The 24336-nt window shown below is 41.0% G+C and overlaps 1 protein-coding gene across 15 annotated transcripts in view; it reads right to left on the bottom strand.

Annotated features, from left to right (window-relative positions):
* CLASP1 (cytoplasmic linker associated protein 1) overlaps positions 1–24336 on the bottom strand; it is a 171885-nt gene that overhangs the window by 81317 nt on the left and 66232 nt on the right. For 12 of the 15 annotated variants that reach the window (XM_041472830.1, XM_041472831.1, XM_041472836.1 and 9 more), the window contains exons 9-17: positions 9464–9616; positions 8450–8523; positions 7697–7789; positions 6215–6360; positions 5335–5470; positions 4550–4620; positions 3530–3589; positions 2753–2830; positions 328–495 (exon numbers count right to left, since the gene is read on the bottom strand). In XM_041472830.1, coding sequence (XP_041328764.1) covers positions 328–495; positions 2753–2830; positions 3530–3589; positions 4550–4620; positions 5335–5470; positions 6215–6360; positions 7697–7789; positions 8450–8523; positions 9464–9616 — 979 coding nt within the window. The remainder of the gene's footprint in view (positions 1–327; positions 496–2752; positions 2831–3529; positions 3590–4549; positions 4621–5334; positions 5471–6214; positions 6361–7696; positions 7790–8449; positions 8524–9463; positions 9617–24336) is intronic. The other 3 variants (XM_041472832.1, XM_041472845.1, XM_041472844.1) reach the window with 1 other exon arrangement.

Raw genomic sequence — 24336 nt, 5'->3', positions numbered from 1 at the left:
CAATGATTATACTTTAAAGCCAGTACAAGGTTTTGTTGTTCATACAGTGTTAGGTAAAAACAAACAATTAATTAAATAAATAAATAAATCTATTTTGGAGTAACCAAGTGTAGAGTTCAAATAATGACCACGTTTTGTTGTTCATACAGTGTTAGGTAAAAACAAACAATTAATTAAATAAATAAATAAACAGATCTATTTTGGAGTAACCAAGTATAGAGTTCAAATAATGATCATATGAGACAAAGCAATGTGATGGCTCTCTTCAGCTTAATGGAGCTGTCAGCAGTTGTTTAAATGGAGAGGTAGTGACACAGAAAGCCTTACTTGAGACTCTCCTGGGAGCTGGAGGAGGAGCGATCTGACTGTGGCAGGGACACGATGCTGTCAGAGTTCTTCAAATGGGACTGCAGGGCCTTCTGGTAGGAGGACTCCAAGGTGTGGTACAAATGCTCTGCCTCTCGGCTGAAGTGACTGTGGAAACCCCAGTAACACCTGGAATGACACACAGCACTGTGAACACACCTTTGCCATGCTTTAGGGGGCTGTGGCACAAAGGCACAGCCAGACCCTTCTCACTACACCTTCTCACTCAGTGGGGCTAATGCCCAGGCATTGCCAAGCACCTACTGCCCTGACATGTTTAAGACAAACAGCTTTTTCAACCACTGTACTGCTCAAACAACTGCACAAAAGACAAACCAAATAAAAGAACCACTTGGTGCATTAGTTGTAAAAACAGGAACAGCCAACAAAGCTGCATTAGGGAAGAAGCCCTCATCCCTCCAGCTGTCTTCTGCACATGGGAGACTGCAGGCCCACCAGACTGACACTACTTTGGGACTGGGTGTGCAGTAGCTACTTCAAAAACCTGCCAAAGGCAGAAGACACATGAATGGGCCTGATTCAGGAAAGCACCAGCTGCTGTTTTCTTCCTTAACTTTAACCAACAGGTCTCCAAGAATACTGCAAAGAAACGTCTCTGTACTGAGTTGAGGCTGCTGCCTGTCTTTTTGGAAAAAAAACCCAAAAAAACAAACCAAGAAGAAAAAGGAAAGAGATGCTCACGTGCACTTCAAATCAGTGCCATGATGAAAATAAAAGAGCATTTTCAGATGAGGGAAGAATTCCTCTATGGTCCAAAACTCCTGGCTGATGGCTAAACACCATTCACTCTTGAGGCACAAAGGAGATGAAGACTCTTAGTACTTTTCAAGGGGCATCTAATGGGCAGTTCAGGAGTAAGATCATTAGCTCAAATGAATCAAGAATTGTTTGTGTGTGACAGCCAGTCCTCAGAGAAGCCACATGCACTCTCACATCACAAGAAGAAAACAAATTTCTTTCTCACAATCAGCCACACTACTATTTAATAAACATGGGAAGAGAGAATTAAGCATGCTCTCTGAAGTCCCATGCCATTCTCCTTGCTGTCTATTCAGCTTAACTAGTCACCTGCTGTGAAGTCTCAGTGACTACTGTAATTTTCAGTGATGGACATGCTGCCTTTCAAAAGGATTTAAACATCCTACCGTGAAACACCACTGCTAAAAACACAGCATTTAGATTAATAAAATTTATGATTCATTGTTTTCATATTTTACACTATCCTGCTTCTGCAGAAAAACATTCCTGTAGTGTTCTGTTCCGAAAAGCATCATCCTGGTACACAGCACACTACCCTAAGTATGATCATATCAATGGAAATGCCTAAGATCTTCAAAAGAATAAAATTAATTGCAAATATTAAAACTTCCTATAGATAGACACAAAAAAAATTTTTCAATTTCATAAAATACTACCTTAATTTAAGATACTATTTAGCTGTGTACTAGCACAAGGACTTTTATTTCAAGAGTAGCAAATAAGAATAGAATAGGCTACTTCAGTGGGATGGAACCTATAAGAGACATCTGGTCCAGCTGCCTGACCAAAAGTTGAAGTCTGTTCTTAAGGACATTGTCCAAGTGCCCCTGAAACAGGTTCGGGGCATTGACCACCTCTCTAGGAACCCTGTTCCAGTGTTTGACCCCTCTCTTGGTAGAGAAATGCTTCCTGATGTCCAGCCAGAACTTCCCGTCAGAGCTTTACAGCATTCCCACCTGTCTATCACCAGATTGCAGGAAGAAAGGATCAGCACTCACTGCTTCCCCTCCTCAGGGAACCGTACAGAATGGTCACCTCAGCCTCTCTTTTTTCCACCAACAAAAAAAATTTTTCAATTTCATAAAATACTACCTTAATTTAAGATACTATTTAGCTGTGTACTAGCACAAGGACTTTTATTTCAAGAGTAGCAAATAAGAATAGAATAGGCTACTTCAGTGGGATGGAACCTATAAGAGACATCTGGTCCAGCTGCCTGACCAAAAGTTGAAGTCTGTTCTTAAGGACATTGTCCAAGTGCCCCTGAAACAGGTTCGGGGCATTGACCACCTCTCTAGGAACCCTGTTCCAGTGTTTGACCCCTCTCTTGGTAGAGAAATGCTTCCTGATGTCCAGCCAGAACTTCCCCTGTCAGAGCTTTAAAGCATGCCCACCTGTCTGTCACCAGATTGCAGGAAGAAAGGATCAGCACTCACTGCTTCCCCTCCTCAGGGAACTGTACAGAATGGTCACCTCAGCCTCTCTTTTTTCCACCAACTGGGAAGTCAGGAGAATGTATCTTGACTGGATTTTTGTCTCGACCATGCAATATCACTAACTCACAACATAGGGGCAAAGATGGGGAGGAAGAAGAGCTTCCACTTACTTTCTTGCCTCTATCCTTGCTTCAGAGTCTGCATCATGAATTCCCTTCTTTATTGTTTCAGCCAACACTGATATGTGTCTGAAATAAGAAAGAAAATATTATCCAGCAGTTTAGAAAGATGTGCCACAGTTATAAACAAATGACTAATTTGATTTTGCCTTGGTTTCTGAGAACAGTTCACCATATCCTTTCATTTCCTTCAAGGATCTTTTGTGCTCTTTATTTATTTATTCTTACAAGTCAGTTTTATTTCATCCACACTGCTGTGTAGGAAACAGCAAGCAGCATCCTTCACAGACCTTTACTTAGCTATGCAAACAGCCTGGATTCAAGAACAGTCTCCTAAGCCCTAAATAGTCTTGTGCAGTCTAGGGCTAAAGAATTGTGTTCCAGTCTCTCCTTGCACAATTACTTCAACTGGTCACTAGTCTGAAGTAATGTAGAAGTCTCAGAAGCTCCTGATAAGACATGCAGCAGATCTTTTTTAGAAAAAAATTCTCAAACAAAAGTTGTTGAGTTCAGAGATTTGCTCAGCCAGGTTTTCCAAGGCTGGGATAGGAGACATACTCACCAAACTCTGTCAGAACTACAGAACAAACAGTGGATGTGCATATGTGCTTCTTTTGGATGGCAAAAACATCTCTACTACAGCTACCCAATATAATCTTCTCTCCTAAATGATCCTTTCTCCAGAATGATCCAGGAAATTATCTCCTTCTCTGTAAAATCTCCCCAAATAAGAAAGAGAGAACACACCCACTTGTATTCAGAACTTACCTTTCTAAGGAGTGTGTTTGCCACTCCTGCAACAGCAAGTCTAAAAATTCAAAGCAGCGCCTGAGAGGAGAGAGGAGAAGAAATGCTGAGTTCAAGTTAATAGGGGCACACTGGCTTTGCCATACCTGACTCTGAACAACAGCCATCTTTGCTTAGGAAGCGTTTTGGGACATCAAAATTCAGTGTTGACCTCAATAAAAATATCAACAGCTCTAAAAAACCATTAACAAACAGTCAGAAGTATTAATTGGAGGCAGCTTGCTACAGAGAAGCCTGAAGAGAGGGATTGCCATAAAACAATCCTGGAAGCTTCATTTTTTATTAAACAAGATACAGGCCCAGAAGATTGACACTGATACTGTGTACCTGTTAGTCCAGACTTCACACAGAAACCTCACAGTTGGCCTCATGTGGGGACAGACCTTCCAACTTTAATCTCCCTTCCTCACTTCAAGAATCTTAAGGCACTGTGCTGAAGTGTGTTCAAAGTTTGTCACCAAATACAGCAACTACAAAGCCCTTCCTTTTGTCTAGCTCAAAGAGAGCCAGGTAAAGCATGTGGAGGAGGCAACAGTCCCCAGGTGAGGTAGTGGACTGGAGCACTTATAGTTGCAGAAAGGACCATTAGATCATTCAGTCCAACTTCCCTTCCAGTTGATGCTTGTATGTAAATCTGATTTACTGGCCCAAAGAAAACGAGTCACTGTAACAGCCAGCAGTGGGGAATAGGAACGTGTCTGTAAAATGCCAAAATAATATGTTGTTATAACAACATGTAAGGACAACAATTAGTTTAAAAACCATTTCTCCTTGTGGAAAAATGCCTCTTGCTCTCTGCAGTGATGCAGTTTATGAAGGATAGTTGACTTTGAATTTGAACTCAAATCATGGAGAAGAATGAGATTCATGTTATAGTAAGTGTGTTTTCAACCCTTTTCACAAATAACAACAAATACATTCACATGTTCTGAAAGCATCTATTTACCAGTAAAAAACAGTAAATGCAAACTAACTTCTCACCTTCTAACTGCAACAGACTTGGAGGTACAATTACTGGTTATGATGGGTATTAACCGAGGGATGTGCGTGTGCTGGAAGTAAACAAACAAGAACAGGAAGAAATCTTTACACAACAATTCCATAGAATGAAAGACCATCTCCTTCAGCCACCTGAGCTCAGTACTCAGATCCTTATTGCTGCTCAATACTTAAAAACAGAACTGCACACTAACAGATATAGGCAGATTTTTAATATCAAAAATATTTTACAACTTATCAGCTAAAATACTTTTAACAAATACTTGATTTTATTCTATAATGACACTCTCTAGTGAGTCAAGTAGCTGAAGTCACTGCAGGAGGATCTAAACTGCAATGGTGACAATTTTAGAGACATTAGGCTACCTACAGCTTACCCAATGAATCACTAGGCAGAAGTCACCACTGTGAACTAATACTTTTGAGAAACATGGACTGTCTGTGAGGTATTTTAGAGCATAATTAAGAGGATGAGTCTGTGCTGCAAGACTGGTCTAAAATAGTTTCAAAGAAAAATGTTTGCTCAGCTCTTAGAGAGATGGAAATATCTTGCCCTGCAAAAAGAAACATTTCCCCTACTATTTTGGCAGAGCTTAACAAGCATCATCTCCACAAGGCTGCAGAACATCTGAGACAGCCAAGCCCAGAACTATCAGAAAAGTAGATTAGGCATTAATCTTATTTTTATTGCAGCAGCATTCATATTTCATCAGAAACACTGCAGTGTTCAGAAATTATAACACTGTTCTCTTTTGATGTATACTTACTCGAATGATTAATCTAACTGCTACAACACCAGAAGTGGCCATGACTTTGGCACTATTTGGAATTAGATTAAAAATTGTTGGCATGATGGCTTCTGCCCCATGGTCAAACTTGTTTCCCAGAACTGATGACAAATGTCTGAAAAACAGAATGAAGTCATGCTGGTAAGTGAGCTGAAGATAAAGCACGTCAGACTTGTACAGAACATGTGACATAAGCACATCTGACATCTCAATCTTTGCAACTGTCACCTCCTCTCCAACTCCCAAGGACAGACAACACCATGTTTCAAAAAACAGTTCCTTTCCCTTCATTTCAAACTTGTTTCCTATATTCATCTGAACCCTGAGAAACAGTAAGGCCAGCATAAAAAAAAAGTAACTAGCACAGCTAAAGAATTGATTATCAAACACATGGGATCAAGGTGATAGAATAATTTATGTTAGTTTATATTACAACTTCTCTGAAGCTCCCTATTTTTAAAAAAAAAAACATGTCAGAAACACTGCAGCACACTTTTTCTTGAAGTATTTCACAAAGGATAGACTATCAGAAATAAAAACTAGCTCAATCCAAATCAGAACAAAACATAAACATTTCCAGCTTTAGTGTTCAGTGCTTCCCTACTTGTGCATGAAGGCATGGCGTGCTCATTCATTCTGTGCAGCCCACATCAGCATTGTTTAGTACTCAGGAACACGGCTTAGCAGAATTACAATTAGTGGCCTACATGGTGGAGTTTGAAACAGATGCAGAAAAATCATGTTCTAGCTTTAACTACATAGCACTAGCAGCACAAGCTGCATCCTGACTGTGATTTAATCAATGCCTGTTCCTCTTCTTCTACATCACATTTCAAACACACATAGAAAATAAACTCACCCCAAGGTGATACAAGCCTCTCGTACGACTTGAGACCGCAGGTCTTTAGCAGATAATTTAAATGCTCCATCCAAGAGTCTTAAGTGTTGGAAGAAGTTATCATATTCTGCAGCTCCAGCCAAAAGTAACGAGCGGATCTTTTTCAACTGTTAGGAGTATAAAAGAAATCAGTGACAGTTAATGAGCAGCAAATATAAGGACAACTCAAGACCAATACCTGGTTCCAGGTTTCTTGTGCAATTATTCATCTACATGCATTGAGGAAGTTGATTCTTGATGTCCAAGTACTTTTATTATTTCCTATCTCATATTCAACCCATGGTTAGTAAACATACTAGGTACAATACGCTAAACATCCTTGCTAACTTACAGAAATCCAGAAGTGTTGCATACAGCTACTCAAACTGTATAGTTAATAACCCAAACAATATTTTTTAAAATCAAAAGGTATCTTAAACATTCTTCTTTGTTCCCCTATTTACAGCAGCTTCTAACATTTAGGTAATCTCACAGCCGACTCTCATGTTAAAAAGATATCTAGACTTAAAGGGTATGGTTCACATTCAGGCCTGGGTAATAATGACTTCTATCCAGAATGTGTCCATTTACTTCATTAAAACAGTTATCTGGCTCTAGCAGAAGTGGAACCTTGACCCCACCAAAATGGGAAATTTCCTATTAATATTACAGGACCACCATCCCATCCCTCAGACAATCCTCTGACAGCTTCACAGACCCTCCCATGCACCACTGCATCTGCACATGGGCTTGATTTCATCTCCCTGTTACTCAGTACAAAAATAAAATTAAACAGCAGTAAGCTGAATCAGCCCAGTCTGCCACTCAGATCTGCAATACAGGGTTTGACAGACATGGCAAAGCTGCTACACCAGTGATGAAAGTCTGCTGTGTAGACAAGACTGTGCATCTATTTGTATCATGAAAACACAGCTCACCTCAGTAAATAGTATTTGGTCTTGGCATGAACATAACATCCAATTTTCCACTTCCACACTTCCCACAGACTTATTTATTTATTCAAAACTTAAGCGTGTAGATTCTTGCTGAATTATTTTACACCTCCCTTTTGCAGAAGTATAAATAAGTTCTCTGTAAGCAAAGTAATTTTCTGCCTTATCAGGTAAGTTTTAAGATATTCTGAGTAAGACTTGACATTTTGATTTTAGCACCCGCAAGCAAATTTCTAGCTTTGAACCTGGATTTACTGCACAACTTCCAGTTCAACCTGATGCTCTCTCAACAGACTCCTGTATACCAAATAGCAATTTCTCTCACAAATGTGGCTTAAATTCAGTCTCACAAGGAAACGTTTTCCTCAAGTTTGAGGGAACATAACAAGTGCTCACCACTAAAACTACATTCCAGCCTTAGTCTGATGTTTTCTCAGTACCCTCAGTGGGATTAAGCTCAGTGTAGAAAAAGCTTATATTAACAGAGATCCTATCTAAATTCAATACTTACCGCAGAAACTCTCTGTTCCCAGTCATGTTTATCATCTGATAGTATCTCTCTGATCTTGTTTATGGATTCCTCAAGATCCCGGCTGGAATAAATCTACAAATTGAAATACAGAGCAGCACCATAATGCAGGATTTACTCCATAAAATCAGATCACTTCCCAACTACATTCTTATGTTCTTTGCACCTCAATGCTTAAACATCATGTGCTAGCCTTGGACACAACCGGCTTTGCACAATGCACAGAATTTACACCCATTGCCTGCAACCAAAAATTTAGAAACTATCACAAGATGATTAAAGGATCATATTGCATTATCTTACTATAGTTTCACAATTTTAAGCAGCATTCCTGCAGCTACTAGTGGCTATATTAGTTCAAAACCTACAAAAGATCATGAGTGAACACATGTGCTGTTCAGCTGTCCCAAATATAAAGCTCCAGTGAAGGAGAGAGGATACATGATGCATCTCAGCTATCCAGTTAAATCAGCAAACATGCATGGTCCAGTTGTCACACTCACAACAGCAGCAATCCCAAGTCACCTTTGCTGCTTTCAGTTCCCAGAGGGTTTCACATAAACTACTAGCACACCCCACCACTTAGAACTTGCCTCCCTTCAACTTCTAACCTGCTTCCCCCTTAAAGATTTGCCAACATCACAATGAAGCACAATTTGCCAGTGATTAGCATGAGATCCTATATCCACCTTCTGCTTTTTAGTACAGCGTGGTTTAACTCCTAACTCGACTTACCTGAACTGTTGGGACATCTTCAAATGCCTTAATGAAGTCTTCTTCATCCACAGCACCTGCTCCCTCTTTGGCTGCTGACACACAAATGAAAAAGCCTTTTCAATCTTGTTATCAACAAGAGAATCAATTAAGAAACCATCAGCTATCAAGGCACTTAATCAGGAGAAAGTTCACTACCCATGCAGCCTGAGTGCTGCAGATGTAATGAAAGCAGAGGCAGGGAAATTCAGTGCCAGGCACTGGTGAGACATTCATGGCATCCTTCAACTCACAGGCACACAGGGCACATTAGGGAAGTCATTACAGTAGTCTCTCAATAGTTAGGGGACACAGTCTGAAAGATGAAAGGGAATACTTATTTTAATTATATGGGAGACTTTATTTTAAAGGATTTAATCCCATCTATAATGGATGAAGGTGGAGATCTGACAGGTGCACAAACAGACGAACGATAAGGAAGACAAACAGTCTCTGGAATACTAATCAGATTAGAGACTGCCTGATATAAGGAACTTTCTCCCTTTCCCTAGGACACATATAGAATTAGAGCTACATGTAGAATAATTGCTAACATTCAGAATGACTGATCAGTATTCTTTTTGCACCTTCATTACCAGAAATGCTCAAAGGTCTTAAAAGAAAGCCAGTGTGTCAGGTTTAGACTGCAAGGGCTGAAGTGTGGCCGTATAGCTTCTGTAGCTATAAGCAGTCTCAGTTCAGATAGAGGCAAAAATCTACACATTGGAGCACCAACTGATTTACTCATAGCCCTCAGTGCACAACCACACAGGTGCAACCTCTCACAAAATGCAAAATAAATTATGTGGGCATTTCTTGGAGATTCATCCTACCAGACTCTGGTTGTGGCATGCAGAGAACACAGACATAATGACTACATAGGGAAAAATTTGTTACTGTATTCTGGGGGCCAGTCTGGAAGTGCTTGCAAGAAGCTCAATATGAGCACTGTAAATACTTCACAGACACATCAATTTATAAAGGCTATTGGCTTACTTGAAGACTTGGAGCCCAGAGGTGCAGAGCCAAGCCTGCGGGTAGTGCCCATCCCAACTCTGCGTGAGTTTGCAGGGGCCTTTGAAGATGTAGAGGAGCTGGCTGAGGAAGGTCTGTTCCCATCCACGGAGTCTTCATCATCAAAAATTTTATCTGCCAAAAAAACCACACTCAGCTGTAAGACCAATGAAGCAAAGGGATGCCCCAAGGAACATGCCCCTGTTATGGCAAAGTTGCTACATTTTCCAGCCTGCTCTGCCAGCTCCCATCTCAGCAGTGTCCTCATGCTAAAATTCAGTTAGTCATGGAATACCACCAGCTCACTGAACCCAATCCTTCACTACTGCAGCCACTATGTTATAAACCCTTTCAATGAATGCATTCAGATAAAAAGAGTGAACTTCAAATCCACAGCAAAAAGATGCAAGCCCCAGATAATACTTGGGATGTTGAGAGACTGCAGCTCTCACGTTTATGTCTCCAAGAGCTCTTTGGACAAAGACTGTAGTGGAACTAAGACCACAAGCAAATCCAAGATCCAGCAGCAACTGCCTGCACCAGACCAAGGATAAACAGTCACCCAGGAAAGTTCACATGGCAACACCCATGTTGTTGATGAACCACAGACCATTAATCACACACCCATCTGGAGCTACTTTAACTCTTTAAATTAACACCAGGGATTCCTTACAAGGAAATACAAAAAGTTTTCTTAAATTCAAAAACATAATTATAAGGTGCATTAAACCTTCTGTGTACATCCAACTTCAGCCTCTACCACCAAATGTGAACATAAATTAACTAAAAATGAATTACAGCCTCTTTGATTCTCAGTCAAGGTTACTCCAATTCCAAAGGACTGCTTATATTGCAGTTTTACACAGATTAGCTAATTTACTTGAAAAAACAGCCTTGGGTTGAAAGGTGACAAAGCAGTTGGCAGCTGATATAGATGGAACATGTAATTATTGAGGCCAGAAAGCCAGCTCAGCCCCCATCACTCAGCCTCTCCACGGGAACACTTCATTCAAGATTTGAGATCAGCTTCAGGCCCGTCTCTCTCCAGCAGCCCAAGGTACACACTCACTCTCCATCAGATTACCAACATTTCCTTCACAATTTTCACTTGGCAAAAAGTCAAGCAGGTGCTTTAATCCATCCCTGCTCAGGAAAGCACCTGGGAATTTCTAGTAACAAATGCAGGCTTCTAGCGAGACACTAATGAATGAAATTCAATACAGGCTGGGCTTTCTGAAAGTAAAAAAATAACTTGATAACAGTATAGGCATATTTTAGGGGAGGCAAAAGAACAGGAAGAAAAGCCTGTTTTATTCTCAGCTCAACCATCTTCAGTTTTCTCTGCCCTAAGTGGCACTGGCTTATTAACAGCTGGCCAGGAGAATTATCACAGATCATCTAAAAACCTACACAGCCCATTTTTGATATGCAGCAGTGCACATAATGCCATACTCCAATCACAACTCAATACTGACATGGCAGGTACACAAAAACATCCAAAGGTGAAAAAAGGTAGACACGGACATCTCTCCTCTTCATTTTGGTGTTTAAGATGTCTTGAAATACGGGAAAGGGCTAGGGGAAAAAAGCAACTCTAAAGGAAAGGGGTAAAATAATAACTGGTACTTGTACTGTTGTTCAGGAAAAGGTGAACAAGGCAAAAGTGAACAGAAGAACTTAAATAAATTTCAGGTCACACAGCTAACGAGAATATAAACCACAATTAGGATGTGGGCTGTCTCTTTAACACGGTGCCTGAAGGCAGCCATGGAGACTGTGCTATCTCCCTCTTGACACCAGTCTTGTTCTGACATACGGAATTCAAAACTAATTTGAAAAGAGCTCAGGGAACAATCATGAGAATGATTAAAGGATTAGAAAATATGTTTTTAATTCAATTAAATGAAAATTCTCTGCAAGAGATTGTTTAGTCTAGCCAGATTCGTAATAAGTTGCTTGATTATATTCTGTGTTAACACAGCTACTGAGGATTTATTAACACAGCTTTCCAGTGTGATTTATTAATATTGTTTCTCACCTAATAGAAAAATATACAACAAGGCAACTGGCTAGAGTTAAAAACAAATTAAATTCTGAGTTGCCTTTTTTTTTCCTCTCTTCCCCCCTGCTCCCCCCTCCATTTTTTGCAATAATCACAGGGCTGACCGTCTGTGAGGTTAGGAGGTGCATCACCCAGTCAATTCTACCACAGGCAGTTCTTAAAAAAGCAAAACTGAATTTTTTCCCCCCAAAAGACACAGTCTAGTTCAAACAAGAATTATTTCAAAAATACTACTTGGTGTGAGCTGCACCAAGGTCAGGGCAGATCAAAATAGGCTTTAAAATGTGTAATCTCTGAAGCCTCTAGGATGAGGTGTAAGTGATTCAGAGAGACTGGGACAGCTATTCAATCCAAAAACGAAGCAAAACTTGTTCCAGGTGCAATTATTTCAAAAGCTCCTACATAAAGACTTAGTAAACTATTATTTGACATATGTGTATTAACAGCCAGGAGAAAGTCAGTCATATTTGAAACAAAAGGTACTTTTACTAGCTCATAGCCTCTTTCATCAGGTAATGAAATTTCCCATCAGCTGCATTTCAAGCTACCTAGATGCAGCCTAGTTAACTCACTCACTTCCTCTTCTATATGCATTTTCAAAGCCTCAGCCCTCTGAAGGGAGAAGAGGGTGTGGTTTCCTATTTCATATAATAAATCAAAAGTAAAAAAATCCAGATATCAAAAGCATTGCACTCCTACAGCATTTTAGCAACTAAATAGATTAAAATTTCTTTCTTAAACAGGCTTTTCTGAGCATTAGCAGAAAAACAACACTCCAAAAAGCAAACGAGCCCACCCACAGTTCTGGGGATGACTGGATTACAATCACATCTTCCTGCTCATTAAGTCTGTAAACTAAGCACTACTTATTTATCAAACCAGAACACCCCTTCAATAACCCAACAGCATTTTCTCATCTGAGCAGGATGACAGCACCACATTCAGAACTGCACATCAAGTCTGCCAGCAGCACGTGTGCAGAACAGAAAGAGAAACAAAGAACAGAAAGGAACCTGGACATGGGAGTACAGAAAACAGAAAACCAAGCTACTATACATTATTGTTATAAAACCCTTTTTTTTCTTTGCCACCCATTGATTCCTGCTCATAATAATCATTTGAACTGGATTCATATTTTTCAGCATATCTGCAAATGGCAAATTCAGCATGGGTGTAACTCTCAGGACACAAGCTGAGGTGCACTGAAGTGGAATTGGTGCCCCACTCTAACATTAAATAACCACTGATGTTCTCCCATCACAAGACACCCCCAGTGCTCGTTTATAAATACCTTACAGTACTCTCTGTCCAAGACATGCCCTTATAAAAGAGGCCTTTGTCTGCTTGCCACTCCGCTGTCTCAGAGACAGAGAAAAGACAATCTGCTTTACGTTTTTCAATTCCTTTGCATTATTTAAGAAGAAGAAAAAATTGCTTACAAGTACATATCCTTCTGCAAATAAGCTTCCTCAACATTCCTTCATATTTTCCATAGCGTGCCCAGATGTAAGAGTGCTTCACGGAGCGCCGCGGCTTTCAGTCCGGAACATAATCAATCATTGCCCCTCGGATTCATTAAGCATGCTGTCTTCACACGTGGATTTAAACAGCCATGGCCTCTGTCCTCTCTCTCTATGGCTGCAGATCTGCACAATTCTTATAATCAACACCCATTTCAGCCCAGGAAACTTTGGTTCACTTCTGGGGAGCAAATTCCCTACTAGCGAGGGGAACCCAGGACAAATAATCCGGGATGAAGATGAGCTGAGTGTGCCTGGCTCGGCTGGCTTGCACTAGGAACCAGCCTGACTTTATCCCCTGGGAAGCGCTAACAGGAGCATCTCAACAGCTGTCATCATTTGTCCATGACGAATAAATTTAGTCATTATTCATTTTAAAACGTAACCCCTTCAGGTCTGGGCAAGGTGGAAAGTGGGGAGAAGAGGCTGCTATTCAGGAACCATGGTAAACAAGGGCCAGCACTTCCCTCGGCTGCACTACCAGCCTGGGACTTTTTAAAGCAGAGTCTCAAATCTCCTTTCCAATGAAAAAAAGATGCTTTCTGGCTTTTAAAAACTTTAGGAAATCTTTTAGTTATTTGTTTGAAAGCTTTAGAGAAGACAGTTACTCTGTAGTGATGACAGACTGGGAAGAGAGCTTTCCATCAGATGTGTTCCTAACGAAGACGCCCCACTATGGTCTCCAGATTCAACTCTGTAAAGGACTAAACTTGTGCTGGGCCCACAGTGCCCACTCATCATCTGTTCCATTTCCAAGCATCAGAGCAGCTGAAACAGGCAGGATGGGTACCTCTTGCATGAATCACCTGCAACACTCTCAGAAGAATCCCTCTTTTGGGTGCAGATGGAAGTGGATGTCACCAGAGGAACATGCCTCCCCACCATTCCTATGGCATGCTCCACCAGGAGCAGACAGCTAGCTGCTAAAGCTGACAAACATTACAGCACTACCAAATTCCATGCTCAACCCCTACTAGGTGGGCAAAGCCCAGCTCCTTGAAGATCTGAGAGCCCTTTACAAGCCAAGAACACACCAGCAAAACTACCGATGCCAAAGGAAACAGGGTGTGTTCCTCTTTACTCCTTTCTGCCAGGCACAAGTCCATAAGCACTGGACCATATTTTTAAGACAGATACCCCTTCGACATCTCAGCTCATGCCCTTCCCCCAGGGCAGCATCTGGTAGCCCCATCTCCAGCTGTGACTTCTGCTGTCACCCTCTGTTGGGTGTCCAAGCGAAACAGCTTCAGCTGAGGTTAGAAGCCTCTTCCCATCAGCACACATGAAACCCATGCATGGCTTAACTGCAAGCCTGTCCAACTCCAACATAGGTGTTGTAGAGGTTTCTCCGGGAAAATGAGTTTATAAACCCACTAAAGATAAAGGAACATGCATCCTCAGCAGGATTAAGTGTTTAAAAACAAAGGAGTGGCAGCTACAGGCAGAAGTCCATGGACACAGCACATCATTAAGGTTTCCTGCTTGGCCATCTCCCAGTGTCCCAGCTGCTCTCCCTGGCCCCAGACACAGCTCCTCCTTCCCACCCTCCATCAAGCAGTGTTCTGTGCCTTAAAAAGCCACTCACTTGGCCTCAGTGACCCTGGTCAGTCCTGCCAATGCCACCTGCCCCTCTCTCTCCCACCACATCCAGTTATCTCAGTCGACCCAGTCACCAGCTCCAGTCCCAGCCCACCCCTGCTGCTGCCTTCTGGCACTATGCGCTGAACCACCTCATCTCCTTCACAAGTGGCTTTGAAGTGGAGCCCCAAAAACCTGACTTCAGCATGAACTGCTCCAGAGGCTGAACAATGACATGCATATCACCCAGTACCTTGGCTCTTTTTCTCTTATCTCACATATATCACCCTATTTAAACTACAATCCACATCATTAGAGGTGGGAGTTTTTCTGAATAAGGTTTCAACAATGCAAATCTAGTTGATGTGTTTGTGGCCATAATAAATACAATAAACACGGCTGCTGTCAGCCACAGGTAAGGTGGTGCTTAGAGACCCAGTCAAGAATGTCAGGCCAGGCAGGTGCAAAATGCTTTTTGCTTTAATAATTCTTAAAACACCATATGCTTTTCTTTAATCCCAAATGCTTCAGTTTTCCCTCCTTAGCAAGGAGAGCCACCATCTTGGCTGCTGCCTCATTCTGTCTAATCACTACCTAATGAATCTAATAGGTCTTCAACTTTCCTATCACAAAGGAAAAGAAAAATTCTCAAAGAAGCAGCACCTGGAATTGTCTTCTGCTCCAAATACACTGTATTTATATACACTGTTGTTCTAATACACATACTGCTTAGACCCAAGCACCCAACTACAGCAACTTCAGAGTATTCATGCCTGCCATCCCTCTGTAAGCAGAACATTTAGGCATAGAAATAATTTTAAAAGCACATTCCTGTTAGTGAGGAACCCTGTATTTATTAAACCTATACCAGTATGATAAAATTAACTTTACTAAACTGGTATGAGGATATCGTTGTACACTTGTACCTGACCACATCCAACACCAGACTAGGCAGACACAATAAGCATATGGAAAGTAAATTCCAACTTCAATCGGCAAGAATAAGCAACAGCCCAGGCAACATTCAAAATCTGCTCTCAGGGCCTGGCCTGGTACGTGAAACAAAATCATCCTGCACAAGACTGATCTGAAATCATGCAACTTATGATGATTTAAATTACTTTTTTGAGGGACATTAAGATTTTCAATCATGGAATCAGATCAATCCAATTTAAGATGTAGACATGATGGATGGCTGTGGGCATGATTGAGAACAGGAGTTTTAAAGACTTGAAAACAAGAGACAAAAATTATTTAATGAGCCTGTTTACTTCAAAACAGAACTTTTTTAACGACAATGCTGACAGTATTAATAGCCATCATGTCAACAAGTCACAGCATGCCCCCTCTAATAGCATCTATGAGCATTAGCACAACTAAGAACACAGCAAACCAAAGTTTTAAGAAACTTCTGTTCATAATGTTAACACACCTGGAAATGGGAGTTTTTAAGAGTTAGTGAAATTGTCACTTAGCCAGTTTTCAGCCATGAGAAAGTTCCCATTCACTTTAAGTATATTTAGAAAAGAGGTGGTACAAATGTTACATTCCTACAAACTTTATTAAATTAAATATCAATAGCAGACAACATAACCATTATGATACTTAGTGAAAGAGTACCAGCTCAAACAACCAAAATAATTCACAAAAGAATCAAAAACTGGAATTAATTAATTAAGAGCTAGAATTTGTAAGTATCACCAATTACTTTACTATGGTTCATACAGACACCTAAACAAGAATCAAACACCCATGAGCGAGGAGCTGCACAGACACAGCCTTTACCCCATAACGATTTTTTAAAAATTAACTAACTGAGAGAAAGACACAGACACGTACATAAGGCAAAATCAAAGTGGAGAAGAGACAGAGATAAGGATTTACTTTCCTCAAAGTAATCCTTAGAAATACAATATTCCCCCAGTGCTTTTTCCAGCCAGCCACACAGCCTTCCCCCAGACCTCAAGAGCACCAGGAAATCCACAGTGCATACCTTGGAAAAACACACCCACCCCAAAAGCCCACACATTTCCATAAAGTTTCAATTTAAAGAGCAAAAGCAGCTTCTCCCTGCACTGCCCTTACCCCTGTGGTTTCCCAGAGCTTGATCATTATGCCTTGTGGGACACCCACCCTGCACTCCCTGCCAGGCTGTCCACACATCTCCCCAGCCTTCACAAACACCCCAGCTATTTCAGAGCCTGTAACAGACTCCACACCAGGGTGTTGCTTCTGTGCTTCACTGCCTTGGCTTTCCCTGCTGACTGTGCTTGGGGGTGCTGCCCCAGTTCTGCTCTGGACCCTTGAAAATACCCTTTAACTTGCACCGCCTTATTACTCCCTCCTCACTGTGCTCTCATTAGCATAATCTTCAGAGATAAAAGAGACAAAGTGGGTCCCTGAGCCCTAGAGATACCAATCAGTGAGAAAGGCTGCTGATGCAGGATGGCTCAGGGAGATCTTTTAGAGTCAGAAAACATCTTTTGACAGAACTACTGGCATGAGCCTTGTACCAGCATCCTGTCATACCCGAACTGCAGATAAAGCACTCTATTTCCCACTTCAATATTAATCCTCTGTGCTGCACTGCAGTGGCAATGTTAAGATTTTGCCTCAGCCTTACTGAAGTTTAATTATTTATGCAAATAATTATATAAAAGAAAGTTAATTTTTCTGCCTTCATTCACAAGACAGAAAAATTCCATTCTTCAGAGGCACAGGAACTCCCTCAGTTGCCACTTCCATATGCACACATAGCAGGGATGTGTCAGGTCAAAGAGCAATCAATGAACCTTTCTCCTCCTTGCTCTCACCTCCATCTCTGCATTTGCTGGAAAACTTATGGCAACAGCCTGGACTCTCTGTGTTTGCAGCAAACAAATGTCAGGATTCAGGCAGCAAAGTGGCCATCAGCATCACTCAGCTGCTGGTCATCCACACTACATCCAGCACCCGAGGCAACAGCCTCCTTTGCCAGGTCTGTGATCAGCTCTGCACAGTATTCGCTTTAAAAATTATAAAAACTTAACTAAAAGGCAGAGCCTTTCAACAAGAGCAAGAAGTATTTGTTGTTATTTTCATGTGTGAGTAAACTGAAACTGAGCTGAGGTACATTCTCAAGGGTGTGAAGACTCCAGGGCATTGCCAGAGTCTATCCTGAACAGTTTTTTATACTGATCCCTTTCTCTTCCTCCTACTAAAGATGCAAAGTAGTGCCACAAGTGTTTTCTTATTTTCCCTATATTATCTTCAAAACTGCTCTATGCATATTCAAAAAAGGACATTTGCAAATGGCTTGAGAAAAGTAGAAATAACATCATATATTAGAATCAACATATTATAAATAAAAATTTTAATTTAGTTGTTCCTACAGGTTGCTTGAAGCTTAGCCACACCTGAAACTGAGTTCTCTATTTCCCAGGGTTGGCACTATAGGAAAACAGCAACCAAGATTAAACCAAGCTCCCAGGGAGACACCTGCTGGCAGCAGCCTGGGGATTATTTTCCAAAACCTGAAGGAACAAGGAGATACCTGTGGAATTGATAGGTATATTTTATCTTACCTGGACTGCCTATACCCTATGTAACTTAATCAGCAGGCACACCAACAACCGGAAGCCTTCCAATGGACAGTGTTTTTCACCAGCGAATGGCAGGAGCCCCATGAGCAGACAGGGCAGGTGACTCCAGCCCCACAGCCAGGGCCAGATTTCCAGCTATTTGCACCATCTGCTGCCATGGCATCACAGGGTGAGGCACTTCCAGCCTGCACTCCCCAGCTGGCATTCCCTGCACAGATCCTTCTGCCTCCTCAGGCAATTATGACCAGTGCAGCTCACTCGGTTCTGACTGCCCCAACACCATCATTGTCAACACAAGGAAATAGCAGGTCCAGTGTTAGCACTTAGCACTTCTTGAAGGGATGCTCATTCTGAACACACAGAACACCTAGGTGTAAAGCACTGACAACGAGCACACAGAGCTGTTTTTGGAAGGAAAGAGCATCCTGACATTTTTAGGACAAAGAGCTGTTACAAAAAAAGGCAAAGGCATCTTACTGCCTCCAGTTACACAGAGCACATGAGGGGGACAGAAATGCTGCAGATCCCACTTCCAGCCACCACAGAACATCCTGCAAAGCCTGCTAATGCACACAAGTCCTACAGAAGAAAGCCTTCAGAGATATCTACAAGGAGATAAAAATGCCAAGCTGCAGCCTTGTTTCCTTTTGGGTTAATGCTCAGAGGATGGCTGGGTCGGTGAAGTTAAGCCAGTAAGCTGTGCTGGAGGAAGCTGGGGAACCTGGGGAAGTTGCAGAACCAGCCCTTTCCAGTACCTTCATTTATGTTTATTTACTATCACTAACAGAGACATGTTGCCCAGCAGCTCCTGAGACATGGTGGGGCATCCTAAACTTTCCAAGCAGCCACCTCTGAGCCAAGAAACAAAATAGGTGCAGTTATCCCAGAACAATGAAGGAAAAAACGAGGCTGTCAGCCTACAGCCTGCACGGCCACAGAAAACAGGAGCCTTCTGTCCCAAGGCATTCTATCTGTCTGGTTAAAGGCTAATGCAAGAACATGGGTACTCCACTGGCAAAAACTACAGTGTTACACACATCACACATCAGTGACTCCCATTCAGAATGCCTGGCCTGATGCATAATTAATATACTTTAATTAGATGACCATTTAAAATACTGTCAAATGTTCAGTGGGCAATAATCATGAGATAAGAACATCTTAGACTGAAGGTGGTTGAGACAAAGGAAAAACCACAGGGAAAACTATGGAACAATTCCCCAGCCTACATGCCTTTTGAGAAAGATTATCAACTAGTGAAACAGGCATGACCAGCATGATATACAGGAATTTCTACCATAAATAAATGCTTCATCTTTATAAAGATGCATATTATTACAGCCTGTGAAGACACATATACAAGCAAAGCGCACAGACAAGTTCTATTTAAGAATAATTCCAAGTTGAATTTTATGACCCAGGCTATGATCTATAGCCAGAAATGGTCACCCAACAGTGGAATTTTATGATCCAGGCTATGCTCTATAGCCAGAAATGGTTGCCTAACAGTGGTCTGAGATGCCTCTGAGCTTCTGCCACAATGGCCACTAAGTGAAAGAGTTGGCTCTGTGATCTCCAGAGCACCCACTGCAGTTGCTAGCAAAGGAAAGGGATGGGGAACCAGACTTGATGCTGATGCTTCTCTGGAGTATTCAGCAGCACTGCCTGCCTGCCACAGCACTCTCCTGATGCACTAGAAGGCACAATTTTCTGCCTACTCCTAATAAAAGCAGGACTCAGGAACATTCCTGTCTCCCTACCACTTCAGTACAGCTCCCTGAGAGCAGGAAGAGCCTTTGAGAAGTTGCATGCACACAGGATCTTACAAACCATGCTTCAGCACAGCACACCAGGGCCAGTGTTTGCAGCCCATGCCAGCTTTTGCAATGTCTGCATGGGCACATTCAACTACAACCAGAGCTTAGAGCAGCAGCTCCTTAGAGCTGGGGAGAAATACCCATTGCCCACTCACATCACACTCATTTTGGCTAACAATGGCAGAGGGAAGCAATGGTTTCTTGACAATCAAGCCCATTAGGTTTTTATCCCCAGTGTCTTAAAGAGAATAAACACAGTAAATTAAAAGCTAGCATTTCACTTTTCTCAGGATCATTGTAGAAAATCTTACTGTATTTATTATGATCACTCAAGACCAGCGATTCCAAAGGTAGCACTGAAAATGTCTGGGATTTTTTTAAGATGCACAAGCAAAAACAAGTAAGTAATATGAGGCAGATTTTACTTTTAGTGAAAAAATGCTTGTTCAGTAATTTTCAGAATATATGTTCACTGGCAATAACTTATACTACTATGCACAGATTTGTGTATTATCCAGATAGGATTAATTCCACTTCTTTGACACAGTGGAAACAAAGGCCAAGTACACATGAGGAAGATGACTGCAAGTGGTGCAGAAAAATCAGAATTAGAGCACATGCCAGAAGATATATCAGACTATAGGATTTCCTTTATTTAATCACCATCACATTAGGCTAAATTCTAATTCCAGCTCTATAAATTTGGGATGGAGGTGAATCCAAAAGCATGCAGAACTTCACAGGATTTTTTTTAAGTTGCTATTATCTCAGATTTTCTTCTGTATGGTTGGTTTCAAGTGAGCATGGAGAGGTTTTAGTACATCAACTAGTAGCCTATTTGACAGATACTTCAGTATGGTTTCCACATGGCTGGCTAACATAAACAATTCAGACTGATATTTAATATAGCTTCAAATAAATATAAGCACAGTCTGAATGCCTGATTTACAAGTGGAAAGCTCCAATTCCTGAGATACATCCATTTCTTGGGCATTTCTCGCCCGTCCTTCAAAGCCTCAATTTAAGAAAACCATGGGCTTAAGGAAAAAAGTCATGGGAGAAAAGCACCAAAACACAATTTATAAAATATTAATAGTCAGCAGGGCTCCTGTTTTCCTGAAGCTTGTTTATCCACTCCCCAACACCTTTAAAACAAAAGGTAGATCTATTCTCCTTCATCCACATTCCTCCCCATGAAGAATCATCATTAGGAACAGCAAATAGAGCAGTCATACTCAGAGGGAGAAAAGCAGACAAAAAGGTAGAGTGAAGACATTGCTGAAACTTTCCTTCCTTTTGTCATTAATTACTTCAGCCTACTAAATTTGGTATTCATGTTTCAGAGGCAACATGAATCCCCGAGCAAGCAGGGGAACTTTAATGTGCTACAAAGAAGAAAGCATCTTTCTCAAAGTGCTTGCAATATAAATAATGCAGTCATAGCACAGATAAAAATAATTACTATTATTCAACTTTATTATTAGACTTTATAAAAAAATAAGCACAAATATCCCCCTTCTTCTTCTTTAAAAGAAAAAGGGCAGTTAAAAAATGCAAGTAGTTGTGTCCTAATCAAAGACATTCCTGCCCAACCCATTTTTATTTGGCCCCAGTCAGTTCACTGCTGTTACTTTCTCCCCATGGCTCAGCACCCTTTTTCAACCATCCTCAGGTCCCTGCACCTTGGTAAAACTTAAACCTGTTATCCAGCCATCCAAAACCATCTGCCATGACTGAAAATTGAACGTAATAATTGATTCTGATCACAGCTGATCATCTGACTTCTTTAGTAACCATCCTGTTTTCTTCCCACATACTATGTTCATGGTAGAAGACTTCCACTTCCACTTGGAAGCTGGGCTGTCCAAGAAGGAACAATGAAAGAAATCAGTTTTACCAGGTAAAGCCACTTACTGCATCAAATAACAATATGTCAGGATCAAATAAGAAATTCAAATTGAAAAAATGTGTTTGGCAGACCAGTAAAATCTTGATTCATCTGATCTGAACTCTACCAGTTTCTCTAGAATATCTCCTGTACCACTTGACTCTAACTCTGAGACCATCTCACCCACAAGAAGAACTAAACAAAGGGACTAAGGGCAGACTAGTTTTGACCTAGTTAATCTCTTCATTTTAATCAAGTTCAAAACTTGGTAAGAGGTGGTGGAAGCTCTGAATAAACATTTACAAGCAAGCAGATTCCCTCTGGTTCAAGGGCAAAGTCTGTCAAGTGAAAGCGAAGGATGGATTTGCCTCAGGACTCAGACGCACGATCAAATTATTGCTGCTTAACAAGTTATAAGACACCAGCTGAGCCAAAGTAACAGCCCTTGAGATGCTACTAAACTATGGCAAGTGTAAGGTAATTTAATTTAACTTAGCCCTAAAGAAACAAAATTAAACCAAGCAGAATCATTCACATTTACAACAAAGAAGACAAACAATAACCACAACCCAGCAAAAATCTTACTCTGGATCTGCTCATTAAGGACTCCACAGAACAAACGCTGACCTAAACAGAATTGGAGACATTAAATACCAAAGGGGTTCCCATGCAAAAGCTGGGAATGCTGATTGCAGAAAAAGCCTGGCACAGCCATTTTCGCCACTACGGCGTTAAAAAAAAAGTCAAAATCATTAATCTTTCCTTATCACTTCTCACAGGTGATTCTGCCAAGAGAAGCAGATATGGAACAAGACTGAGACAAGGTGGTGAGCGTGGCTGGTATAAGTCCTTCCTCATTCAGAAAAGTTACTGAAATCATTATCATCACAGCATACCAAAACCCAACTGATTTCCATCTATACAGACTTCTGGTTTCAGACAGGCACACCTACTGCCTCCATGCACGACTTAAAGTAAGTCAACAAGTCAAAACTAAAAAGAAAACATCACTTTATTAATACAAAGAACCATTTTCTAAGCAGCTTGAGAACTCTCTTTTCCCTGAGGCAAGTCTGGCTGGCACAGAGACTTTGTACATCTGTGACCCTGAAAGATCACTGCAATGATAATTCAAATGGACAAATTAGATAGCAGCTTCTTCCCTCTTGTACTGCTTTGTCTATGCTGTAGAGCTGTGTCCCTTCATATGTGACATTTACACTTTACTCCTAAACTGCAAGCTGTAAAGTGTAGTCCTTGTAAAGGCTCAGCTCCCAGAAGCAAGCTGTCCCCTTTTCAGCAGGCTGCTCATGATATAAACGTAGAAGTCACCAGGAGAACCAGACTCCACTACACTGTGCTTCTGCTTTCTTAAATTGTAAAGATGAGCATAAATATACATATTGAGATGAGCAGTTCCTACTACTTTTATTTCAATTCTAGGATATACAATTCACTCTAAAGCTTAAACTCAATAACCTTAAAACTTACGAGGCTTTTTACTACTTGCCTGAAACACTGATTACCCAACAGAGACAAAATCCAGGTAACCAGAGTTTAGTATGATCTTTGATGTACACTGCCTGAGTTAAAGTCTGGGGAGAGGGAAATAGGCTCTGGAAATTACAGAGGAGAGATAGAGATTAAATTTCTATGACACACAAGGAAGTCCAGATAGTGAGTAGAGAAAGGAATAGAAAAATTCTTGTGAAACACATATGACAGGAATTCACACACTGTGTGCTTTGTGAGCCATCCCAGGAACTGGTGCATATGCAACTTCTTACTTCTCAGATCAACTGATATCATGCTCAAAAAGCAAGAGTCAGGCATCCCTTTCAGTCCAGCAACTCAATTAAATACTTCCTAGTGACCGAAGCCATGATTCCTTATTCCCCATTACTATAAAGTCATTCCCCACAGTTTGATGTCAAAATCAAATATTACTAAAACAGTATCAGCCTAAGAGATAATTTACAAGTCTAATTTTCCCACTAACAATCACTTCTTGGATGTTATTTTTTAAGTTGCCAGACAAGGTCAAAGCCTAGCATAACTGTCTAGGGTGATTCAAGGACCAATTCAGACGTTCCTCCTGTTCAGGCATGTTATGGCATGTATTGTAATGCAGGAAGACTTTTAGATCCACCTGCTCTCTGGGACTTAAAGGACATAAACCCATGTATTCAGGGGGTGTGGGAGAACAGACAGAACTAGACATTAAATGGATTCATATAATTGTAATATCCTACCACTTAGAAATAGAAGAGAGCACATGGGCAACCAACTGCAAAACCAAATAACACAACATTTGAGCATAAATCTTAATCTGGAGTAACAACAGAAACTAATTGTTTGCTTCAACCCTGAAGAGGCTTCTTTAAAGGTTATTCAACAAAATAAAATAGG

The sequence above is a fragment of the Pyrgilauda ruficollis genome, unplaced genomic scaffold (assembly GCF_017590135.1).
Source record: "Pyrgilauda ruficollis isolate IOZ18807 unplaced genomic scaffold, ASM1759013v1 scaffold3, whole genome shotgun sequence".
Lineage (NCBI taxonomy): Eukaryota > Metazoa > Chordata > Aves > Passeriformes > Passeridae > Pyrgilauda > Pyrgilauda ruficollis.
The sequence above is the reverse complement of the archived record's forward strand: the minus strand, read 5'-3'. Positions and strand labels throughout refer to the sequence as shown.